The sequence below is a fragment of the Crocodylus porosus genome, unplaced genomic scaffold (genome assembly GCF_001723895.1).
Source record: "Crocodylus porosus isolate Cpor-Errol unplaced genomic scaffold, CroPor_comp1, whole genome shotgun sequence".
In the NCBI taxonomy this organism is placed as follows: domain Eukaryota; kingdom Metazoa; phylum Chordata; order Crocodylia; family Crocodylidae; genus Crocodylus; species Crocodylus porosus.
This window is the reverse complement of record NW_017728915.1, coordinates 40,960,211-40,982,598: the sequence shown is the minus strand read 5'-3', so window position 1 is coordinate 40,982,598 and position 22,388 is coordinate 40,960,211. Positions and strand designations below refer to the sequence as shown.

The 22,388-nt window shown below is 55.4% G+C and overlaps 1 protein-coding gene across 1 annotated transcript in view; it reads right to left on the bottom strand.

Moving 5' to 3' along the window:
- Positions 1–22,388, bottom strand: part of LOC109310753 (mediator of RNA polymerase II transcription subunit 15-like) — a 141,092-nt gene that overhangs the window by 36,935 nt on the left and 81,769 nt on the right. Inside the window, exons 3-4 of the mRNA XM_019536095.1 lie at positions 16,149–16,216; positions 5,254–5,386 (exon numbers count right to left, since the gene is read on the bottom strand). Coding sequence (XP_019391640.1) covers positions 5,254–5,386; positions 16,149–16,216 — 201 coding nt within the window. The remainder of the gene's footprint in view (positions 1–5,253; positions 5,387–16,148; positions 16,217–22,388) is intronic.

The following is a 22,388-nucleotide window of genomic DNA, read 5'->3' as shown; positions in this document are numbered from 1 at the left end:
AGCCTAGCTGCTGCCCTGGCCCGGGCACCCCGTGGTCTGCAGACTCGTGCACATTCTGCAGGAATTCAGGGGAAGGCACCGTGCTCGCTCCCCTGCCAGTATCAACACTGCTGTCCTGGGGATACCAACAGACCGAGCTGTGAGTCTGTTCACACTTCTTCCGCTACTGCCTCCAAAACTGCTGAGCGAGAGAAGACTGCCGCTGCTCCGACCCCGCTTTCTCTTTGTTTACCGCGTACTGCCAGCAAACTGGGGGGACGCTCGCTTGGGGCTCATCACATCAGCAAGCAGCATTCAAGAGGTGCAGCACACGTGCCAGACACAAACTGGCAGAGAGCTTATGAATAGCACAATGAATGATCTATAGCAAGAGCCATGGGCAAGAGCTCGCCATTAGTCTGGGGCCGGGTAATGCACTCTTCAAGTACATTACTCACCAATCCATCAGGCAACTGCTCTGGAACTGAGAGATTCCAGCACTTTTAAATCTGTAACGTGATGGCTGCCAGCCCGCACTACATGCCCTAGGTTACAAGGGCACAGAGGAAGACAATTCATTTTGTGTCATCGCCAGTATTTCTTCTCCTCCTTCTTCTGTGTGTACTTAAGAAATGGGCCTTCTATTATCTGCAGATTAATAGCTGAGAGAATGCTCTGGTGTCTCGATTAACATTAACTATTGAGAAAGGCTTTCAAGGAATTGCCGGCGCAATTTTCATTAGCGGGAGTGAGCAGGAAACACTCATGGAAACAGATGCGATTCCTTCATTTCTAAAAAGTGCTGCATACAACAGGACGGTGCTGAGAGAGTGCTCAGGTTAGAGCCAGGCTCAGGAACTAGGAAAGGCTCAAGAAGCGTGCAGCTACTGTGACTGCAAGCAGATCCATCACCGGTATGTGCTGGGGTCCAGTTTTTAATTATACAACACACTGTTCCCAGGGGACTCCTGGCTCATTCAGCACACAGGATGCATAAGCCAGTCAATATTCCTTTTTATTTGTGCCAGGCAGTGTGTGGCCCCAGGTCTCTTTTACTGCGCAACCCTCAAATCCTGCACTGAGCACAGCAGTTCACTTACTCACGGGAGGCCTCTGGCATTTGTCAGTGCGGTACCCAAGTGCCCCATTGCAAGGAACGGGGGCATTGCCCCTGTTTTACAGTGGGCAACAAGGAAGAGAGAGAGATCAAGGTGCAGAAAGCACTGCTATGTTCAGGGGCCTGACCAGTGCTGTCTAGGGCCAGGCTTTTCATGGGTCCTAAACAGAAACATGCTCCAGCCGCACCTGCGAGGGCTGAGCACTCCTGCAGACACGGCCCCAGGTGCTGCCAGCTGCACACTGGGAAGAGGGGAACATGTGAGCAGTGGCCACCTGTGGAAGGCCTGTGACAAGAGACTTGCCCAGTGACCTAGGTGACGCTGATCCCTGCAGGGAAGGCCTTCAGCCCCAGGCAGGCCCACTCTATCACTCCAGTCTACAATAGCTGATTCAGGATGGATCTCTGTGAACCTGGACTGGGGCAGCACTCAACACCCCCACCCCTGGCATCATGGCTTGTCCCCTCCATGACTTCCAGTGTCAAGGCCAGGGCCCTGCAGAGAGCCACCTGCCTCACTACACAACCCCAGAGCAAAACCCACCTGTGCACTGATGGGGACAAGATCCCATGGAAAAAACGCTATGACGATGCCTCTGCCGACTACGTTGCATCGTGCATGTGTGCCCAAGAAGGCAGAGCTGGGGCTGCTCAGACATTTTGCAGTTTCCACAAAGCAAGCCAACATGCCGCCATCCCACGCGGCTTTCCCATGCATTGCATCAGCAAGTCAGATGTTTCCGACTGACTGCACAGGCCCTACCAGTAGGAGCAAGGGCAGCAACCAGCAGCAGTGGCTGATCTGCACAGAGGAACTGCCTGCTACCAGGGGCCAGAAGGCACCCTCAGCCAGGGGCTGAGCTGTTGGCTGACCAGGAGGGAAAGCTGCTAGTCAGCAATCCTGGGTCCTGTACGAAGTGCACAGAAGCAGTGTCAGACCGCCCTGCCCCTACTGCTCACAGTCAGTGCCCCCTGCATTTTACCTAGGGTCTGCCTCAGTGCAACCTGGGCAGAAAACGAGAGCCAGTAAGGAACCTGCAAACTGAGGAGGGACAGGAGAGGGACAGGAAACCATGGAGATGCCATGAGGAAGGAGAGGCCCCGGGCAGACAAAGGGGTGCTGGGAAGAGCATGTGGGCAGAGTGGAGGCGAGATTGAGGCCATGTCTGAAGTGATCACCTGAAACCATTTTAAACCATTTTAAAAGCAATCTCACTGGACTTAGGTAGACATACTTATTGCAGGCTACGCATGACTGACACGTCTGTTAAATCAAAGCTACAGCGTCGCGCAAAGTCCATGCACAAAATGAAGGCATCACATAAGTTTCTGCAGTTTTGCTTATTTGGTTTCACAATGCATCTTCAGCTTAAGGCAGCTTAACACAGCATAAACCAGGTAAGGACCCCGCAGTCCCTGCTATCAGCCCTACAGACCCTGCGCACCTGGACGGAGATACTGGACCCCTCACGCCACAGCCATCCCACACCCTTCCACCCACATTGCATCTGTACCCTGTTAGCACCTTTCCAGCTCATCTACCTCACTAAAAGCTGCATCACTGTCTCCATGTACAGCAATGGCAGTCTCAATGGGGAGAGGCTGCACACCAGAGGTGCGACTAGGCAACCCATCAGTCCAGTGCAAGAGATGGCAGCAGCCAGGGGCTGCAGAGATGAAGCTATCGCAGGCTGCAGGGCTAACCGTGCTTCTGCTGGCTGCATGGGCCTGTGAACAACTCCAGTCACTTGAGCAAGCGGACTTTATTCACTTTCTTCTGCTTCCTGACTCCAGGCTGCTGGCCTCGGAGGTGGCTAGCACGACCTGTCATCACAAGAGCTGTCAGAGTTCCACATGGCAGCAAATCCCCATCATCATCATTCCTAGGAGACTCACAGCATCGTTCCTTTTCTCTTTGCACCCAATGGTTGATCGGAGCACCCAGTGTCAACCTCGTGTCCATGCACTGTGTTCTGGTGCACATGGGGCTCCTGCACTGCAAGACATCTAATGCAAACAGCAAACTGAGCAGCGTGCACTTCCTCGGAGGTAGCTGGTCTGATCATCAGTGCTCTTCCTGGATCTGGAGGGAACAGCAGCCGGCTGCAATGCCCGAGGAGCAGCTCTTGCTCTTGCTCTGCAAGCACCCTACCTCATGCAGTTCCCACTGCTCCAGGGAACGGCAGTCTTCTCTCCCACACTCCCAGGTGCACAATGCTGTACCACCCAAGTGCTGAAGGAGCTTAGTACCATCGAGCAAATGGTAAAATTTCTCCTCTAGGGAATCCAAGGGACAAGGCTGCTCTCTCCCTGCATTGTTGTCATATGAGGCTGACAACATGTTTGGAATGACCTCTGCCCACACGTGTGGCTTTCACTGCTGCATGATGGCAACACCGGGCAGCATCTCAGTGGTCTGTAAAGAGTGGCTTTCCCACAGAGAGCTATGGCAAGGAGGCGGTGGCCTGGTTTTCCTAGGAAGCAGGTATTATTGCAGTTTGGTTACACTGTCATGAAATAAGGGAGGTGAGCTCAGCACCCTTATTTCATGACAGTGACCCAGGGCAAGCAGCAGAGGCCTTGCGCAGAAGATGACACCCCAAAACAGAACGTGCAGATGCCCGCTCAAGGTACATTTCTATGTTTGATAGAGGGCAAGTGTGGCTGTACCAGACCTGGGTGGGGGGATGCTCAGGAAGGGAACATGTGGATGGACGTGGACTGTCATGACCGAGTGCTGGTGGCCCAGACCAAAGGGGAGAGAAGGGTCTGGGACAGAAAAGCAGTCTGAAAAGTGAGCCAAGGAGCCTCATCTCAGTCAAGGAGCTGGGGTGAGGCTGGGCAGGAACATGAAGAAAGGCTAGGTCATGGTCAGAGGGAGACATGATGGACAGATTACAGAATCACAGACAAGTAGGGCTGGAAAGGACCCCTTGCTTCAGGCAGGATCACCCCTATCCAAACCTTTTTTTCTTTCTGGGGACAGCCTTCACACACAACAACCAGACCCAAGGCCTGAAACACCCAGAACAGCCTTTAACCTGCCACAGGTAAAGCAGGGAGATAAGGCCAGTCACACACTGCCACTCCAAGGACAGCAGTCATCAGTTAAAATACACTTGAGATCCAGGAAGAGGACCATGCCTCCACCTCAGGGGAAGGTGACCCCCTCCCTCCCTTCCACGACAATCTAATCAGGTGTAAGATTTCTTCCTAACCCCACATATGACAATCAGTCTGACCCGAGTGGAGGAGCACGGCCTCCCAGCCAGGGATACCTGAGGGATTTTAAGTCCCAGCAGGAGCACTGGCACACCCCAACCAAGGTCCCCAGCCTTGGTTGCAGCTCCATCCAGTGCTTCTTAGGAAGGCAAAAACCCAGACACCCATAGGACCATGGAGGGAAAAAGTTCTTTCCTTGCAAAGCCCAGCAGCCTGAGGAAAACCAAACCCCTCCTCTACACTGCAGCCTGGGGACCACACAGAGCTCCACACGTCTACTTCCTGGCAGCAGCCTGCTCCATCCTCTACGGCTGACTGGGGACAAGGTGTCGTCGCACTGGGACGGGACTTCCTGCAGGCAGGCCTAGCCCAGCAACTTCACGCTGAGGGCATGTTACAAGGGCAGCTGTCTGCATGGCAGACACCAGCAGGAGCTCCAGCCACCCACACAGAGCCCCAGCAATCTCTTGCATTGCAGTTGCATCTCCTCCTGCCCACCTCAGGCTGCTCTGCCTGGATGCCTGCTTCCTGCCCCTCCACGAACCATCTGTGCAATGTGACCAGCTTGTGTCTGCAGCATCACACCTGCTGTCACTGCTCTTCACCCCCCAGAGACTCTGTCCTTTCCTCCCCTGCGACTGGAGGAAATTTGCTGCTAGTCCAGATCTTGTGTCACTCGGACGCTAGAGGAATCCTTACCATACCACACCTTGTCTCAGCAGAGCTCTGTGGATCTGCAACCCAGTCCTGTTATCTGCCCTCGACAGTCCTTCCCAGCATCACTGACGACAAGGAGCTGCCACCTACGTTTTCCTGAATGGCCAGAAAGTCTGGCTGAAGTGGGAGCCTGTAGAGCCCTGCACTCAAGTTCACAGCCGTAGACCTTTTGGCCACCCCCACCAAGACAGGGGACCTGCAAGCACGGAGGAACCTACCTCAGCTTTGGCCTTCTCGTGGCTGCGAGCCGCCTCCCTCCGCTGGACACTTAGCTGATGAATGAGCTGCCCTTTGGAGGCCACCTGAGCTCCCAGGTCCTCTTGCTCAATCCCTCGCCCTGATGAAGAGTCACTGAAACAACACAACACACCAGTGAACAAAGGCCCTGGGCAGAAGTAAGAGCTGAGAAAAGGTGGCAATCAGAGATGTGTCGGGGCCACAGACCCGGTGGTCGCAGGGCCTCCTCAGCAAGCAAGCCTGGAAAGAAAGGGCTTGCCCAGCTCCGGGTAACCAAGGAGGCACCCTTCCCAGGACTCCAGGCTTGCACAGGATTCAGCTGACAAAACACAGTTCAAAGCGGTCACGATCCCTTCTGACCCCTGAACAGCCTGTGAATGCCAACCCGTTGCCTGAGCAGACACCACTCGCATCTCCAGAGTCCCCACTTCCGGTCTGCAACCCCCTGCGCCAGTCTCTCCCAACAGGAGCTTGTTCTGCAGCCCTCAGCTTTACAATGTGCAGCTGCTTCCAGCAGCGGGGTCAGGAAAAGCCCCAGCAGGGAGTCCACCCCCACCTGGCCTGGCAGAGCCTCCTTCTAGTGACCCAAGAGGGGCAGGGCACATCCTGTCACGGAGAAGTCCCATACACCCTGCCCTGGTGTTCAGGCCCAGTGCACAGAAGAGACACCAGCTTCATGGCTGCCACTGTTCTTGCAGGAGCTCAGGCATTGCCCCCCCAACGGGGCAGAGGGAGCGCATCATATACATCCTACAAGAAATGGGTGAAGGGGAAAGGCGGACAGGGCATCCTCTGGCCCTCATGAGAGGGTTTCCCCTGAAGGGGGATTGTCAGGAGAGCGGCAGAGGTCAGGAGCTCACAGTGGTTCCCAGAGGCCCATGCGCCTGTTAGAGGAGGGGTCTGTGCACAGAGCCAGGCTCTCCTGAAGGGATGGGAGTGCCTGGCTGCAGAGGCACACGGGTGGAGGCACAGCAGGGCAGCGCATCAAGCAGAGGGACGCTGGGGACGTGTGACCTGAAGGGACATGATGTGACCTCCCCCTGGAGCAGGACGTGCCTAGGTTTCCCTGCAAACTGCAGCCCAGCAAGCGCATGGGAGCACTGCCGGTCCATCCTTGCACTGAGGCTGCTCCCGGTGCTCTTCCTGGCTGGCGCTGGCACAGGCAGAGCGGGCTGCAGGAGCCGCTGCCCCATGCGTGCCCACACAGGCAGACTTTGTGCTGCCTGTCAAGCACGGCTGGAGCTCTGCTAGCAGGAAGCCGGGAGGGCATCCGGTGGGTAGGCAGAGCTGAGAAAAGCAGCAGCCATTTCCCCACTTGTCTGCGCAGTCAGCAAGTCACAACCAGAGACATGAACGCCACTGTCTACATGTTCATTCGCAGGGAGGGATTCAACGGCTGCGTACGAGGAGTGACAAACACTGAAGAGAGCCCACAAGCACGATGCCATTACAACACAACCAGCCCTGAGCCCGTGCGTGGGATGTGGTCAGGAGCTGTCCACCGCACTGTGCTGCTGCGGCAGTGATGAAGGAACAACTCTCCACAACAACAGCACTGGGGGAAGGAAATCACCTGGAAGGCTTCACGTGTGCCCGAGCTCTCACACTCACTCTCTTCCACACGCACAGAATGAGCAGAACTCGGCTTTGCCTATTGGGAACTTCAACCCTCAGGCTAACCCTAAAGCAAGCATTAACCTACTTACTGCACCCTCAGGCAGTTTGCAGGGGCAGGAAGCTGAGTGCTTGGGGAACAAGGTGAGCAGAGCTCAGCATTTAGCTGCACTGCTCTGTGATCACCTGAGGATGACAATATGAACAACTCACTGTATTTGTGGCAGCCCCTGCCATTTTTCAGCTGATTCCCCGATGTGGCTGGAGAAAGGTCATGCTGTTAAAATGCAGTATCGCTGCTTTGAGAGGATGACTGCTGTTGCAGCTTTAAAGCCTTGTCTCCTCTACTAACATACGGGGAGTAGAGGCCTGGTGAGCCTTAGTGGAGTTGTCACCCCCACCCAGTCCTTCACGAGGCAGAGTGCAGGCCCAGCCACCCTGCTCCCCAGGCACAGGGACCTCTCGGAAACAGAGGGGCTGCTCCGCTCCATTAGGCCTGACCCTGGGAATACAGGAGACTCGCAGGCAGACATCAGCGCAGGGCCCTTGCTGCCTGGGGCTCTGCTTGCCAGCGCTCTTCAGTTGGGCTGCACACGGTCACAAGACCCCCCCCTGCAAAACAAGTCTTGTTTCTGCCAGGTGACCAGCTCAGTGAACCCACTCACCGTCTCCTGCACAGCTTGTCACCGGGGGTCTTAGGAGCAAGCTGCATCACTGCTGTCCAGGCACCCGCGGCACAGCACTGGCAGGTCCAGCCAGAGGAGTCTCGGCAAACAGCTGTCCCCCATCCCCACAACCCCCACCCTGCTTCCGGATTTCCAGCTATGTTTTCCAGTCCTTCCATGTTTGTCTATCCATAGGTAGCACCATTACACCACGTGCAAGTAAGCAGGCCTGAGGTGCAACACGAGACAATACCTGTGCTCAGGCCTTCTGAAATTCAGGGCCTGTGCATCACACTGAGCCTGGCTTGTGCCTTGAAGATGTTATGGGGGTCTCTGAAGAGCCGGCATCCTCCTGAGCGACGGCAGCCCCCAGCGCGTGCTGGGCCTGAGGCTCATGGGGACCCCGGCATTGCTAAGGGGTCAGGTGCATGGAACCTGTGCAAGTCCCTGGAACCAGCAGCGCAGACTAGTGGCCCAAGGGGCTTGGGGGGCACTTCGATGCCAAGCCAAAGGAGGTGCTATCTCCACATACATCTGCTTCCACTTGACCCCACATCCAGGGGAACATTTTCTCCTCACTCCCACCTCATGCTAGAGCAAAGGAAATACAAGGTCCAAGCCCCCCTGCTGGACTTTTCCTTCCCCATGTATGCTGTCAGTGCCCTATGAGTGAGCAGCTTGCCTCCTCTTAAAGCCTGCAGTAAGCTTTAATCTACTTAGCTGGGATTAATGAGAGATTTGTTAAAGACTTAAAGATTCTACACACTTTGCTCACCACTGTTAGTGACAGACACCAGGCAATCAGCCCCACGCAGTCAGGTCGCTGCCAAGCACGGGCACTCGGCAGGCACTGGAGCATGTGGTGACTTGCTACTGGGATGCCGAGAGTGTCCTGGCAGAGGTCTGCAGGGGATCGTGTGGGAAGAGACACGACAGGACCCATGTGCCCCACAATCCTCTGAGGGCGAGGCTGGTGCTGCAGATTGTAGCCGTGCCTCTTGGGCCTGCCATCCCCGCAGCACGTCTGTGATGCCTTCCAAGGCCTGCTTTACCCCAGTGGACGCAAGTGGCATCTTCCATGGGCCCACTGGGCAGCAACACCTCCCAGAGGTGTCCTGACGTCAGGAAAGGGGAAGAGCCTGCTTCCGCCTGGGCACCAGTAACTGCATAAGGCATCGCATCTCCCAGAGATGCCCGGGCAGCCACATGCACAGCTACACACAGAGATGCCTGGCTGGGTTGTCAGCAGCATCCCTTGCCCATCACTATCACAGCAGCCTGTCCTCACTAGCAGGCCAGGCTCCATTTCCTAACCCTGAACTCAGGCTAGCTGGTTGGATCCCATGAGGCAGCAAAGGACCAAGGCATCGCTAAATTAATAACAAGCATCAGGAAGAGGGAATGAGCCCAGCTCCGAGAGGCAGAGCTTTGCATGGGCACCTGACGGTGGCTGTGGGAGCACAACAGCTTCCTGGAGCTGCCATGGCAATCTCAGGGACAGGGACCAGACTGGCCACTGGCTTGCTATGCAAGCAAAAGGAGCTTAGATCGACCCTGCCAGTGATGGTCCTGCCACAAACCCATCAACAAGGAACGCTCCAAGCATCCGCAACTGTGGCAGGGGCCCAGGCGGCTTGCTGGGTTTGGGCACAGTACAAAAAGGAGAATCAGGCAATTGCTGCAGAGCAAAGAGTGCAGTGGCCTGGGCTCTGGCCCACTGCAACAAGGCTCCTTCTGCTGAGGGCTGGCCTGGCCCACTAAGCCCCTTCCCCAAGGCTGCCTCAAGCACTGCTGGTTTTCTGCACTCACAGTGTCTCCAGCTTCAGCACGGGGCTGGTCAGACTTGTACAAGGCCTTACAGGGGAGGGCAGGAGGCTTCAGTCTAACACGCTGCGTGATGTGGGGACAGCGGGTCGAGTTAGGTCAGTAGGTTAGGCAGAGACATGCCGATGCCACTGCCCTTATCAACGGCCTCCAGCATGGCAAGTGCCAGGGAAGGGCTGCTGTGCTGGCTTCCCGCCACAGTGATCGGTGGACCCCCTGGAGCAGACCCCAGAGAAGCCCAGCCAGCAGCTCCTTTCCCTCCCCCACAGGGTCCACAAGACAGTTTCATTCCTGCTCCTGCCTAACACTGACACTGAGCTCGGGGACAGCACATGGGGCCACAGGCTCATTCACACACATGTACCCACACATGCACCATGGGCAGGCGTGGGGACATGGCTGTCAAAGAGGCAAATCACTGACTCAAGTGCAACTTGGCCATATTGGTGCTGGGACAGCAGGAAGGGACGTCCTTCCATGTGCTGCCCACAGCTGTCAGTGTGCAGCTCCAGGGCCTCCAAGACATATCAGCAGAGCTCAGATGTCCCTTCCATCTGCAGCAGGCAGGTGCTCAAGGGCCAAACCCTGTTCACCAGAGCACCCCACGGCTCTGCCACCTCCTCCAGGCTGCTCCAATGCAACACACTCTCTCTGGCCCCAAAACTTTGAGCCACTGAAAGCTCCCATTACCCAACCAACATGAGTAGCGACTAGCCTGGGACATGCTGACACAAACAGGATGTCCACACACCAAGTAGGGCCCAGCCCCAGCCCCTCCAACCAGCAGACTGTGCCTGGAGGCACTCGGGGGCTGCCTGCACGATGGGGATCCGCTGGCACCACAGCTTGGCGAGCCCAGGGCATGCTCTATGGAGCCAAAGGCAGAGCACTGCACTGGGAGCCTGCAGCCGCCACGCTCTCTATCAGCACACTTCTGGCACAAGGTGAGACAACCACTCACCTCCACCCTGCCTCTATGCAAAGCCACAGCTTGCCAACAAGGTGCCCCCTTCCTGCAACAGTGCTGTCCAGCTCCCCTGCCCAGGACAGGAGTGCAGACACCAGCACTGCACAGCGCCAGTGCCTACCGCGGCCCTTCAGAAACGCTCGTTCAGGCACCTGGGTCTAACCAATCCAGAGACGCAACACTCAGGCCTCACCCCCGAGGGCAGTTCCTCTTGGGACACCTGCCATGGCTCCATGACGAGGCCCATGAAGACACCTGGCAGCAATCAATACAAGTTCCAGCTGAGCTATGGGATGTGCCCTGGCCTGCCCACGTCACGGCACAAACATGGGGCATCAGACCCCCCGTCCTCACACTCCCCCCCCGCTGCCCTGACCTGCACCGAGCTGGCTGGCACTGGGCTCTGCTGGTTAGACCTGCAAATGTCTGCAAAAGCAACAGTAATGAATAGGTGGTGAGCGCAGCAAGCTCTATGCCTAGCTTGAGGGCACTTTGCTTCGTCCATCTGACAGCAGCCAGCAACCCCTTCCAGTACATCACTGCCTAGTTCACTTCTCCAACCAGCAAGTATAGCATGTCACATCCCTCAGCAGTGCCTTTTCTAGACAGAAAGAAAACAGGACTGGTGGCAGGAAGACAGGAATAGGGTCTGTGTTGGGGAGGGAGGATGGAGGGTGCCCCAGGATCCTAGCTTGGGGAGACGGGGGCACAGCAAGCCTTGCACGAAAGAGAGACGGTTCCAGGAAGGGGGCGGGCAGCTGGCACAGAGGCAAAGGTTGGGCCAGAAGAAACTACAGCGTGCACACGGTGAAGACAGCCAACCAGATAGTCTTGTGTTTGTGCAGTTTAAGGTCTTGTAGTTCCATACTTGCAAGGACTGGAAAAAGCTGGAGAGAAATACAGACACTTCAGTCCCTGTGCCAGGGGAATTTCCATGCTCTCACCTGAAAAATCATCTATGGCTGTGCTAAGCAAAAGGCGCATCATACTTCTTACAGAAGCAGTCTCCAAATGGCAGGGGTACAAAACAGAGACTGCTGAGGGTCTTCAGTTTCATAAGGCAGTATTCCCCCTGATCCCGTGTGATGGTGATACCTCAGTCCCTGCCCCACAATTACTGAGGACCTGACGGTAAATGCACAGAACCAGGCAGCCCCCTTCTGTGGACATGCGGTTTCCTGCAGACTGATGCGACACCCGGAGTTCAGAGGAGCAGCCTTGCTCATGTGAGATGCCTTTGCTTTGCCATGAGGCTGACTGGGAACAGCTACATCTACCGTGCGCATCAGGCAGCACCAGCAACTCCAGCATCAGCCATAAGAGTCCAGCTGGCCCGCAAGTGTCCTGAATGGTGACTCTTGGCTCCATGGGAGCAGGGAGAGCCCTGCTCCTTTAGATGTGGATGCATCTGCTGAACGGGCTGGTGAGAATGGCCTACAGAGAGGGGTTGCGGATCTGCTGGCCACTGTAGACAGGAAGCGATACAAGGATGTGCAAGGTGGGGAGGAAGTCCAGGCCTCTGGCAGCTTCACAGCCATTTTCCTGACTCAAAGGATCGTGCTGGCCTCCAGTGGCCCAAAGTCTTCTCACAACAGCAGCAGGAAAAGACAGAGCATCCTCCCCTCTGGTGCTACTCCCTGCCCTGTCCTAAGCAGGCAGACGATTTCTCTTTGCTAATGACCACCCTCCCTCCAGTCACCAGGGCTGCAGCACTGGTGCTCTGCACTTGCATCCCACTGCACGCAGGGCTAACACCTGCTGCTTGCCAGAGGACCCCGTTGGCTCCTGAACATCCCCACAGGGCACGCTGCACGCACTCATTGCTCATAGGCTGCAGGCAGGGTCTCAGCTTTGTTGGTCTGGGGCACAGCTGGGGCTGCTGGCCGCTGCCACCTCTCACGCAGGAAGAAGGTAGTGCACACCCAGGCTTGCGCAGGGCTCCACTCTGCAGCCTACAGGTGTGCAAGGCTGTCACTGTTTTCTTCACCTGTCGCCTTCCCTTCCACATCTTCTGTCTTCCTGGGGACAGGCAGCTCAACATCTGGGTGCTCCTGTCTTGGGGTCCTTTGCACTATTTCACTTGCATACAGCAACGCAGGATGGCACAGTCACTCGTTAATGTTACAGATGTGCTCCGCCCTATACGGCTGAAATCAAGCCTTGCTGCACAGTCAGTGCTGGTAAACGTGGTGCGTTTCCATAACTTCCCAAAGTGAGTTCTGAAAGGGGGACTTTACACACCCCGATGAAACCCCCATGAATTATGCATTCCCCAGTGAAGGCAGCTAGTCACACTCAGCAGCTTTTCTTTGGTGCTAGAAGAGCTGAAGACACTTGGTTTTTACACAAAAAGCTTGACTTGTGTGGAAAGCTAAGCACCTTTCCCTGCCGGAAAGCAGCTTCTTGGCCCACCTGCACATAGAGGACCCAAGGCCAAAAGCTGCTGCCAGCCCTGACCGCTCTGTCTTCTGCATCAAGGCCAGCCTGCACAGTGCGCAGTTGCTCTGTGCGTGACGTGTCACCGCCACAGCACGCAGTGCACTTTGTGATCAAAATGACTCCCACCTGGACCACAGAGCTGGGCGTGTTCCCATGCTTCACAGCCTGCCCACCTGGCTGGCTCCGACAAGCGTCACCAAGCACATGAGCCCTGGTGCCCAGGGGAATGTGAAGCACAGAAAGAGCCTCAATACCTGTCCTGTGCTTTCAGAGCACTCTGAAGACTGGTCATTGAAACTAGAAACAGCTCCAGCTACGAAGCTCCAGGACTCTTGTTCTGCACAGTGGCACCAGCAGCTCTTCAAAAAGGCAGGCATAGATCCCTCGCTCAAAGCATGAGCTGGGCATGACCCACGTCAAACACCACCGAACACCAGTCCTTGACACGCAGCGCCCATTGAGCTGGATCGTCTGAGAGCCCCGCTGGAAGGAGCAGTCTCTTCTCCCCAGTCAGAAGAGGTGAATGGCAGCTGGGCTCACCCTTCCTTTCCAATGAGTCACGGAGCCCGGTGCACCAGTCGAAGGGGCTGTGGAGAACTCACAAGCGAGGGGAGGGACAGAAAGGAATCATGTGTGCAGCAGGGAGCCGGAGAGAGAAAGGGGAGCTTTGCCTCTTGTGGGTTAGTGAGCATTTGGCAGCGCAACGTCTGCTGCTGCAACCAGGGAACACTTGGAGGAGACTGCTCAGAGCCCTCCTGGCAGGGCAGCCAGCCAAGCCGCCTTCCCCACGTCTCTCAGGCTCACTTTTTATAAATTATGGGAAACACTTTTAGACAGACACTGGCACTCATAAATTATACAGCCTATTTGCATATTCCAGTCATGAGACATTATGCAAATGTGACCTGATTTGCATAATGGATTCCTCTTGTCGCTTCACTTGCTTCATGCTTTTAAAAAACAAAATGAAATAAAATGAAAGCACGAAAGGTGAAAGCAGCAAGTTCCCAGCACTGCCACGTCCCCTAACTGCATTGTCCCCCACCCTTCTTGCAGCAGAGAGCAGGGCGCGGGAGAGCGCAAGGGAAAACAAAGCGTTCCCGTGGTAAATTTGGATCGTAATTACAATGAACCAACTTTCCCCTGGTTGAGATTCCTCCCCACAAGCAATGCATCTGAGCCAATTAGAGAGAAAAAACAGCACAGGGACACAGCACCAACGCAGGGAAGACGAAAGCGTTCCCACTCCCCACCCTGCCGCTCCCAATGCCTTGGGATGGGGAGCCCTCTCCTCCGAGCCACCCAGCGAAAGGCGGCAGGCAGCGAGAGGGCATTTGTTACCACCAGCCTGGGGGGCAGGGGGAGACTTGCTCCCACTGAAACTTCCGCAGAGCGTTCATTTCTGAAGGGAGGGTGGGCAAGGGGAGGTGCGAGGTGGGTTGCTGTGATTATTTATAACAAACTCGAATGGCAACACATTGTGGAGGACGAGGCAGTGGCACGTCGGCTCCCATCAGCCGTACTCCAATAAGCAGGCACGGCTCTCTCAGCCGTTGCTAGTTTTGCTGCGGGCTTTTCCCTGCCCCCCTGCACCAGCGCGAAAGGCAGAATTGTGCCAAGCGGCTGGCGTCTGTACCCTGTGGGAAAAGTTAACTGTAATTCTTCAGCTTTTAAAATCAATTAACCCGTGTGTTAATTAACGTCAAGTCGATGGGAGGAGGGGGAGGAGGGGAGGGAGGGAGGGAGGAAAGAAGAAAAGCTGCAAGGGCGGATGGCAAAAGAGTTGGCACAGTGCCATCCATTCAGTGGCAACGCCACAGTTCCGTGTGATAACAGCAGCGGGTATATGTTACGGGGGCCCTGTATGCGGGCCAGACAGTGCGGTAAAGCTAAGGGAGATTATCCAGACCCCCAGGAGCAAACAGCAAGCAGCAACCGAAGGCGCGAGTGCCAGGATTACAGACTAGGTTCTTCCAGCGCGAGCCCTGCCTCGGACACAGGCACTCGGCGACAGGGCACCGGGGCACTCCCCCGCCAGCCAGGCACAGCTCTGACTTCCAGCACTTTTTCCCCCCTTTAAACGTCATTCTGCCGCAGCGGAGCCAGCACAACGGATGCTTTCACACCCGGTGAGACAAAGGCCGTCGTCTCCGCCATGACACCGCTCCGCTCCAAGCCGAGGCCAGCATCCTGGAGTCTTTAAAAATAATGGGGAAGAGGCAACGCCAGCAACGACGCCAGCAAAAAGGAACACCACAACAAGCAGCCCCTTGTGCCCATCCTCCGTGCCAGGGGCAATCCGGGCATCTGTTGCAGCAGACGGCGTTCATGTGGGGCTTTTTTTTTTTTTTGCAAGCTGTTGGCGTGTTTGCCATTCAGGTTCGTTTATAATTAACTCCAAAAAGAACCCACCCAGCCCAGTCAACAACAAACAAAAGGGAGTAGCCGATATCGATGGAGAAATGCCATAGGAAGCTGCAAGAATGCAGCCTACAGCTGATGCCATTTGCCATTCGGAGAACCTCAGGGAAAGATGCCAATTCTGCAGCTCGGGAGAGACACAGAGAAGGGAGCACAGAGGTCTCCAAACAGGGCTCCGAAGGAAGGAAGGAGGGAAGGAAGGAAGCAAGCAAGCAAGCAAGCAAGCAAGCAAGCAAGGAAGGAATGCTGCTCTTGCAGGGCAGGCTCATAAAGGCATACAGCCTCTGCTGGGAGGAGAGGGAATGTTTACAGACAAGTGGAGCGATGCCTAGCTGTGTATGCACACACGCACACAACTGCGTGTGCATGGACACGCACACACACACATGCACACACAGCCGGAGACATCTTCAGACATGTAGATGTGTATCCATGTGATGTGTGTGTGTGCATCTGCGTGTACACAAGTGTCTATGTGTTTGTGTGTGTGTGCGTGTATGTGTACGCGCATACATATGTATACACAGAGCTTCATATGCATGTGTGTACGAAAGAAAGAGAGAAAGAGAGGAGGGAGAGAGCGAGTGAGCTGCATGCTGTGTGTGCATGTGGGTATACTTCCCACTTTTTGACCCAGGTATACACAGAAGACAAAATAAAAATCATACTCCAGCAGCAAGCAGGCAGTCAGAGATTTATCTACATTCTCTGCTATCACCAGGGAGATGAATGGGGCCGAGCTGGAGCCCTTTACAAGATCCACTATGGGAGTGAAGGAGGAGGAGGCATGCCACACAGACATGCACAAACTTGAAGATAGAGAGATTTGGAAGGTGCTACTTGTGCAGCCCAGGTGGCACACCGGAGGGTGCGCAGGGGAGAGCGCCACACATGCTCGGTGGGGTCTGCAGGGTGCCTGGGCTCCAGGGGACAGCTGGCTACTTACGTTGTCTGCGTTGCTGCGGATCCTGAAAGGTGTTCTGTTGGCACCGGGCGCTGAGCCAGGGACGGGCGCCGGAAACAAAAGGGAGAGACAAAAAAATAAAGTCACGCAATGGGAATATTAATTGCCTCTCGTGCGGATTTTACAAAATACACAAACTGTTTTCTTTCCTTATTTTTTTTCTTTTTCTTTTTTTCCTACGGATTGGCGCGCGTCCCCTCTGCACGGAAAATACTAGCGTGGGATTTACAGCCCAGTTACAGGGCTCGGGATTAACAGCGCTGGCATCTTTTGGGCATATTTTTCCTTTTAATGAATGAGCTTTCGCTGTTAATGAGGAATAATCGTTTGGCTAATGAGCTTTGAAACATTAAGAGAAAAGAGGTTTTTTTCCCCGTTAATCGCCCTGGTGCGACCGCATGGATGGATTACAAAAGACAGCAGTAGAAGCGCAGTACAAAGGGGGGACGTCTCCCGGAGTGGGATAAATGCAGAGATGGGTGATGCGTCCCTGCATCTCTCTGTCCTTCTCTCTCTCTCTCACTCACTCTGCCAACTGCTATGGGTTTCCATAACTCTGCAATCAAAGTGGATGTTTGGGAAAGATTATTACAGTCAAACAGCGGAGCGTCGGCTGTTAATGTCTCCAGTGTTTAATCATCATACAGTAGAATGGTTTTATGCATATTTCATTTGCATATCATTAAACCGCGTTAGCATGGGACATTCAGAGCCAGGAGAGGTACAAAGTTGGGGGGGGGGGAGAGTGAGAGCGAGCAAGTGAGCAAGTGAGCGAGAGAGAGAGGGGAAGGTCCCTGTGATGCCTATCTTCAAAAGCCAGGGACTCGTTCCATGATCTCTCCTCTACTTTTACTAAAATCATTATGACTTGGAAACCTTTGAAGTTGGATATAACCTTGGATTCTTCTAATTCCAGCAGTGATGTATTAAAAAGGGGGAAATGGTGCTGCGCTAGACATTTAAAGGAATATAAACACCAGTGGTATGGAAATAGGAGCTCTTTGGGGAACGCACTGGCAGAGTCAGCCACAGCTTCGACAAACACCACACTTTGGGTTCATATTAATAAAGGACATCACAGTAACACAACAGAAATGAAGACAACATACACATGAACACAGGGATTACATTTCTCTCTCGTTTTGTTTTGGTTTGCTTTTTTAGGTAAAGAGGAGGATGGAGCCAGCGGTAATTTATACCCGAATTAGCGAACAGTTGCCTCTTTTTGTATTTCTTCTTTTTCTCTCTTGCGCTTGGGAGAGGGGTGTTGTCACTGCTGAAGTGATTAATCAATTATTTGGTAGCTAAGATCTTTCTCCACTGGCACTGGCCAGGGAAGGAAGGTGGTGGCTGGGGGGAGAGGAACACAGTGGGCTCTTTGTAGATCTTATACATGCACAACATATTAATTGGGGTCTTTATAAGGCTCCCTCAATAGACTATTTCATTCCTGGTAAAACAGCAGCTGGTTCACCACTGTTGGCGACTCTTCAAAACATCACTTTTGCTGGGGGCTGTTCTGCCACTGTTTGTTGTGTTGTTTTATTTTCCCTCTGGACAGCAGGAGCTGCGGCCGTGATGCTACCTCACTACCCGGAGGCTCTGAACCACACGGGCACATTTGGATCTCGGACATTTCCTCGTACCGCGTGCACAACTCCATTGGAAAATGAAATGCCGGTTTATCATTTCACTGCTCCTCGGTGCCCCTCCCCTGCATTTCTTCTCCAAGGCTTTGTCTTGGCTATGAATATTCAGATGAGCCATGATGTGATTACACTGTACAATTACTTGTGTCCATGGTGGTGGTGAAGGGCTGAGGAAAGGCAGAGCCAGGCTGGCTTGGAGCTTGGTCAGGGTTTGTTTTCTGTATTTTTCCTATCTCCGTGGCGCTGCGGCACATGCAGATGTCGCTGTTGTTCTTTATAAAGCCCTAATGATATGCGAAGGCATAACGACCCCATTTGGGTGCAAAGCATCTACGAAATATTTAAGGGGGGGGGAAGAAAATCCTGACTGAAGGAATGTCCACATAAATTATTTTTATTTAAATGAGCTGGAAGGAGGAGGTGGCAAGTCGGAAGAAGTCACATGGAATACATGCATAGTATTAATATGCAGAAAGGTTATCACCAAGGAGAAGAGGCGCCGTGGCGCAGAGCTCAAGACACACAGGCTCATTAGGGAGCAGCATGGCCCGCTGCACCATGGGCTTATCTACCCGTGCTCCCGTTGGAGCCACAGCCCCACACGCACGTGCTGCCAGGAGCCTCTTTTGGGATGGCAAGCTGGCTGCCCAGAGAATTCCCAGTTCCATTCAGAAATGTCTCCAAGGCCATGTGCCAGGAGGGAGGGAGGGGAGAAGAGCAAACCCAGGGAGAGGCGGGTTCATGTCTCAGTTGTGCAGCACAGACGGCTTCCAAAGAAACAGCCCGGAGGGTGGAGCGAGAACCCCGCCGTGTGCATCTGGCACAGCATGCACCCCGGGCTGGCGAGTGCCAGGCTCAGATGTGCTTGTCCAGGGGCAGGAGCACAGAGCAGCAGCAGAGCGGGGGTCCCTGCCCGGCTGGCTTTGTTCCATGGCTGCTGGAAGGCCAGGCGCAGGCTCTGGCATGGCGCTGGCACGGCTCAGCAGTCTGTGCAAGGGGGCGTTCTTTGCCACCATGAGCAGCTGATGCTTCGACAGGGTGGAGGGAGCCCTCCCTCTGTGCAGCAAATAGGCCAGATCCTCCTGTCAGCTCAGCTCCAGCTTTGGGGAGTTTCTTCCCAGCTAGTTTCAGCTCTCAGCGGAAAATCACCGTGTGCAGGCAGCATGAGGCTGATTAGAGGTTCTTCTAGAAGGACTGTTCCTCAGAGCAGCTGGGGAACAAGGGGTTGAACAGCAACGCCAGAAGTACGAGGAACCAGTGTTGAACCGCTGCAGGCCGCGGGGCTCCACATCCCTTCGAAGGATCCATGTCTGGGGGAGTGTACCCACAACCAGAGCACAAGCAGCTCCCACGGCGGCAACAGCATGGGCTGAGCTGGACCGGCAGCCAGAGCTGCCCTCCAGAGAGAGGCCTTTGTTCTTCTTTCTCCCTGTCTGCGAAAGCAGGCGGTGCTCAGAGAGCAGAGCCAGCCAGGTGGGCTCTGCCACGAAGAGAAATCCACCGTCACCCCACGCCGTGGGGAGAGACCCGCTCAGCTGCTCCGGAAATGCAGTGGGCCGGGTAAACCAGCTTGGTTCCCCCAGCCACACAGGCCGCCCTCCTTCACGTGGCCCTGAGCATCCATCACCATATGTTTGAGGCTCCTGTAGCCGGGGTTAAGCTGGCCCTACCCAAGCAGGGAGCAGTGCAGAAGTGAGCACAGGAGAGGATGGCGGAGAGGGGAAGAGTGCTGTCCTCTGGCTCTGATCAGAGGTTGGCAGCCGGGAGGAGCCTGTGCAGACGACAGCCCTGGGTCAGCACTCCCCTGCTAGGCAGCAGTGAGTACTGCCAGGACGAGCTAGCTAGCGTCGGCAGAGGGGTACGAGTGTGAGCATGGCACCGGGGCTTGAATAAAGCTGTTGCAACAGTTGTCCCAGAAACACTAAGAGACTGGCAGGATGGAGAGCTGGAGGCTGGCCTCCAGGATGGAGCAGATCACCAGCACTCCCTGAGGCCTGGACCGCTGGGCCAAAGTCATGGCCCTCCATCCTTAGCACTGGCAAACCTAGCATCACAGGAGCACAGTCCATGAGAGAGCCGCCATTCTGCCTTGCCACAAGATAGGCCATTTGCTTTCACGTGAATACCCTCTACAAGCCTAAGGACTGACCTAGGCCAAACATTTTAGCCTCCACAAAACTAAAGCCCAGACAGAGAACAAGAGTCCCAGGAGCCACTGACCAGGTCCCTTGCAACAGCAGAGGCTGGCTGGGCAGGAGATGCCCAGATGATCCTAACCAGCAGTCTTGAGCCCAGGTTAGAGCAAAATGATGCCAGCCCAGCCCCCTGATCTGGGGGAAAAACCTCCTCCTGACACCACACACCAGCCGGAGCTGAAAAAAGGAGCTGCTGTACGCCGCAGTGCACTGGCACCTACGCTCAGCACACCAGCACCGGGGCTGGCACCTATGCTCGGCACACATCGCAAGGTGCCCGGGGAAAGCCCCGCGGCAACCGGGAGGTGACAGAACGTCCACAAAGCTACTACACGAGCACTGGTGACAAATGCCTTGGTGCTGCCAGGACCCCGTGCCTGGGCCAGGATACGAGGGTCATGGACGTCCTGGGGAAGGGAGAGAGGTGACCATCTTTTTCCTCACTAGGCTTGGGTGCTTTGAGGCAGGACTAGTTCCTCTCACCGTCAGAAGAGGCTGGTGTAACGAGGCCTCAGTCCCCACACCAGTCTCTTGGGCACCACAGCCCCCAGCTGTTTTGGGTGGGTCAAGGGGTAGAGAGAGCAGGGGTCTGAAAGCAACTGTGTCTCATGTGCTGGGAACTGGGCCTCCAGTCTGACTGGGTGGTATGAGAGGGGCAGGGGTATGGGAGGAGGAACCCCCCTGCCTGGGCCTGGGCTCTGGTGTGAACTGCTGCCGTTGCACCCCTTCCCCAGAGGAAGGGCTCTTCCTAACAGCGTGTGCAGACAGGCGCGTGCCATGTCTGGGGCTGGGCCGGGTCTCAAAGCTGACCAGAGCTGCAGGCGCTGTGCTTGGGAAAGCCTAGCTGTGAGCATTAAACACCCAGGGCTGCACCCTGAAAACACAGCCTGGCCGGCTCCAAGACTGGCTGGAGCCACCGCGGGGCAGCTGCAGTTTCCCCAAACATGACAGCGAACCCCGGACCCAGATCCCTACACCCGCTCTGCTGTGCTCCCAGGAGCCTGCACCACCTGCCACAGCTTCTCTACGCTCTTGGTTGAACGGCAGGGAGTGCAGGGTGGCCAGCAGCTTGCCAGATGGATCAGGAGAGGGAGACATCAGACCCGGGTTGACTGGGCCCCGGCTGGGGAGGTGGCAGCTCCTTCCCACACGTGGCCGAAGGTGGCTCATCATGCGAGACGGGGGGAAGGGCGGTGTCAAGGGCATCCTGGGGGACACGTCCATGCAGCACGGGCCGAGGGTGCCAAGCCTGCCTCACACCGGGGCGCAGGAGCTAGTCCACAAGAGCCTTGTAAGGAGCAGGCTGTGATCCAGGCTGGTGCTGGTGGAAGGGGTCACCTAAGGGAAGGGAGGCTGCGAGGCCTGCCTGCGTCAACTGCACAGGGGCCATGGTGACAGCGGGGAGTCATCGCAAGAACCCAGCTCCTGGCTCCAAAGCAGACGTGGCAGAGCAAGCAAGGAAGGGAGCACTAAGAGCAGTTGCAACAAAGCAAGGGTATGCTGGGATCATAGAAAAGCAGGGGCCCTCTAGTCCAGCCCCTGCCCGAGGCAGGATCATCCCTGCCCAAACCAGCCAAACACAGTCTTGTCTAACCTACTGCTAAAGCTACACACACAGCCTATCCCACAGCTACAGGGCAGAGCACGCAAACCTGCCGCAGACAAAGCAGGGGGCGAGAGCTGTCAGCGTCCTGCTCCTGGGAGGCTTATAAAAAACCCTTGAGAGATCCAAAGAGGAGGGCCACAACCCTGGGACAGAGGAGACAAAACTTCCACCGGGCTCCCCCCACTCCTTTGTATCCGCCTGGGGGCATCATGCTTTCAATGTGCGGGGTTTCCGTGTCAGGAACAGACAGGGGAGGTTGGTCATGCAGTGTTGGAGGCCAGGGCTTGCCAGGGGATGGTGAAACAGCTGCAAAAGCAGTGTGTGCAAAGCTTGAGTGGGACCATTGCTCCTGGAGGAGCGTGGCTGAACCCAAAGGGGCTGCTTGAAAAGCCAAGCCTAAGGAGGCAAAGCAATCCTGGGCATGGTCTCTGTGCCCAGCCAGCCCTCCCACAAGGCATCGTACGCACTTTCTTCTGTTTAGTTTTCCATATATTGGTCCAGGGAACCCCCAGCAGAAAGGGGACATCTGCCCAGCATGGACTTCAGCAGGACTGCTGCTCTGTATCTGGTATGTTAACCACAAACAAATCTAAGTGCCGCATCTCCTGGCCTGCTTGTAAAGACAAGGGCTAAGACACAGACTGCCCTGGGTCCCCACGCATCCAAGAGTACATGAATTCAGAAAAACAGGCAGTGAGTCCCTCTTGGCACCCTGATATGAGAATAAAGCAAAGACAGCTTCCCACATGGGACTTGCCTGGCCTTAGCTGGA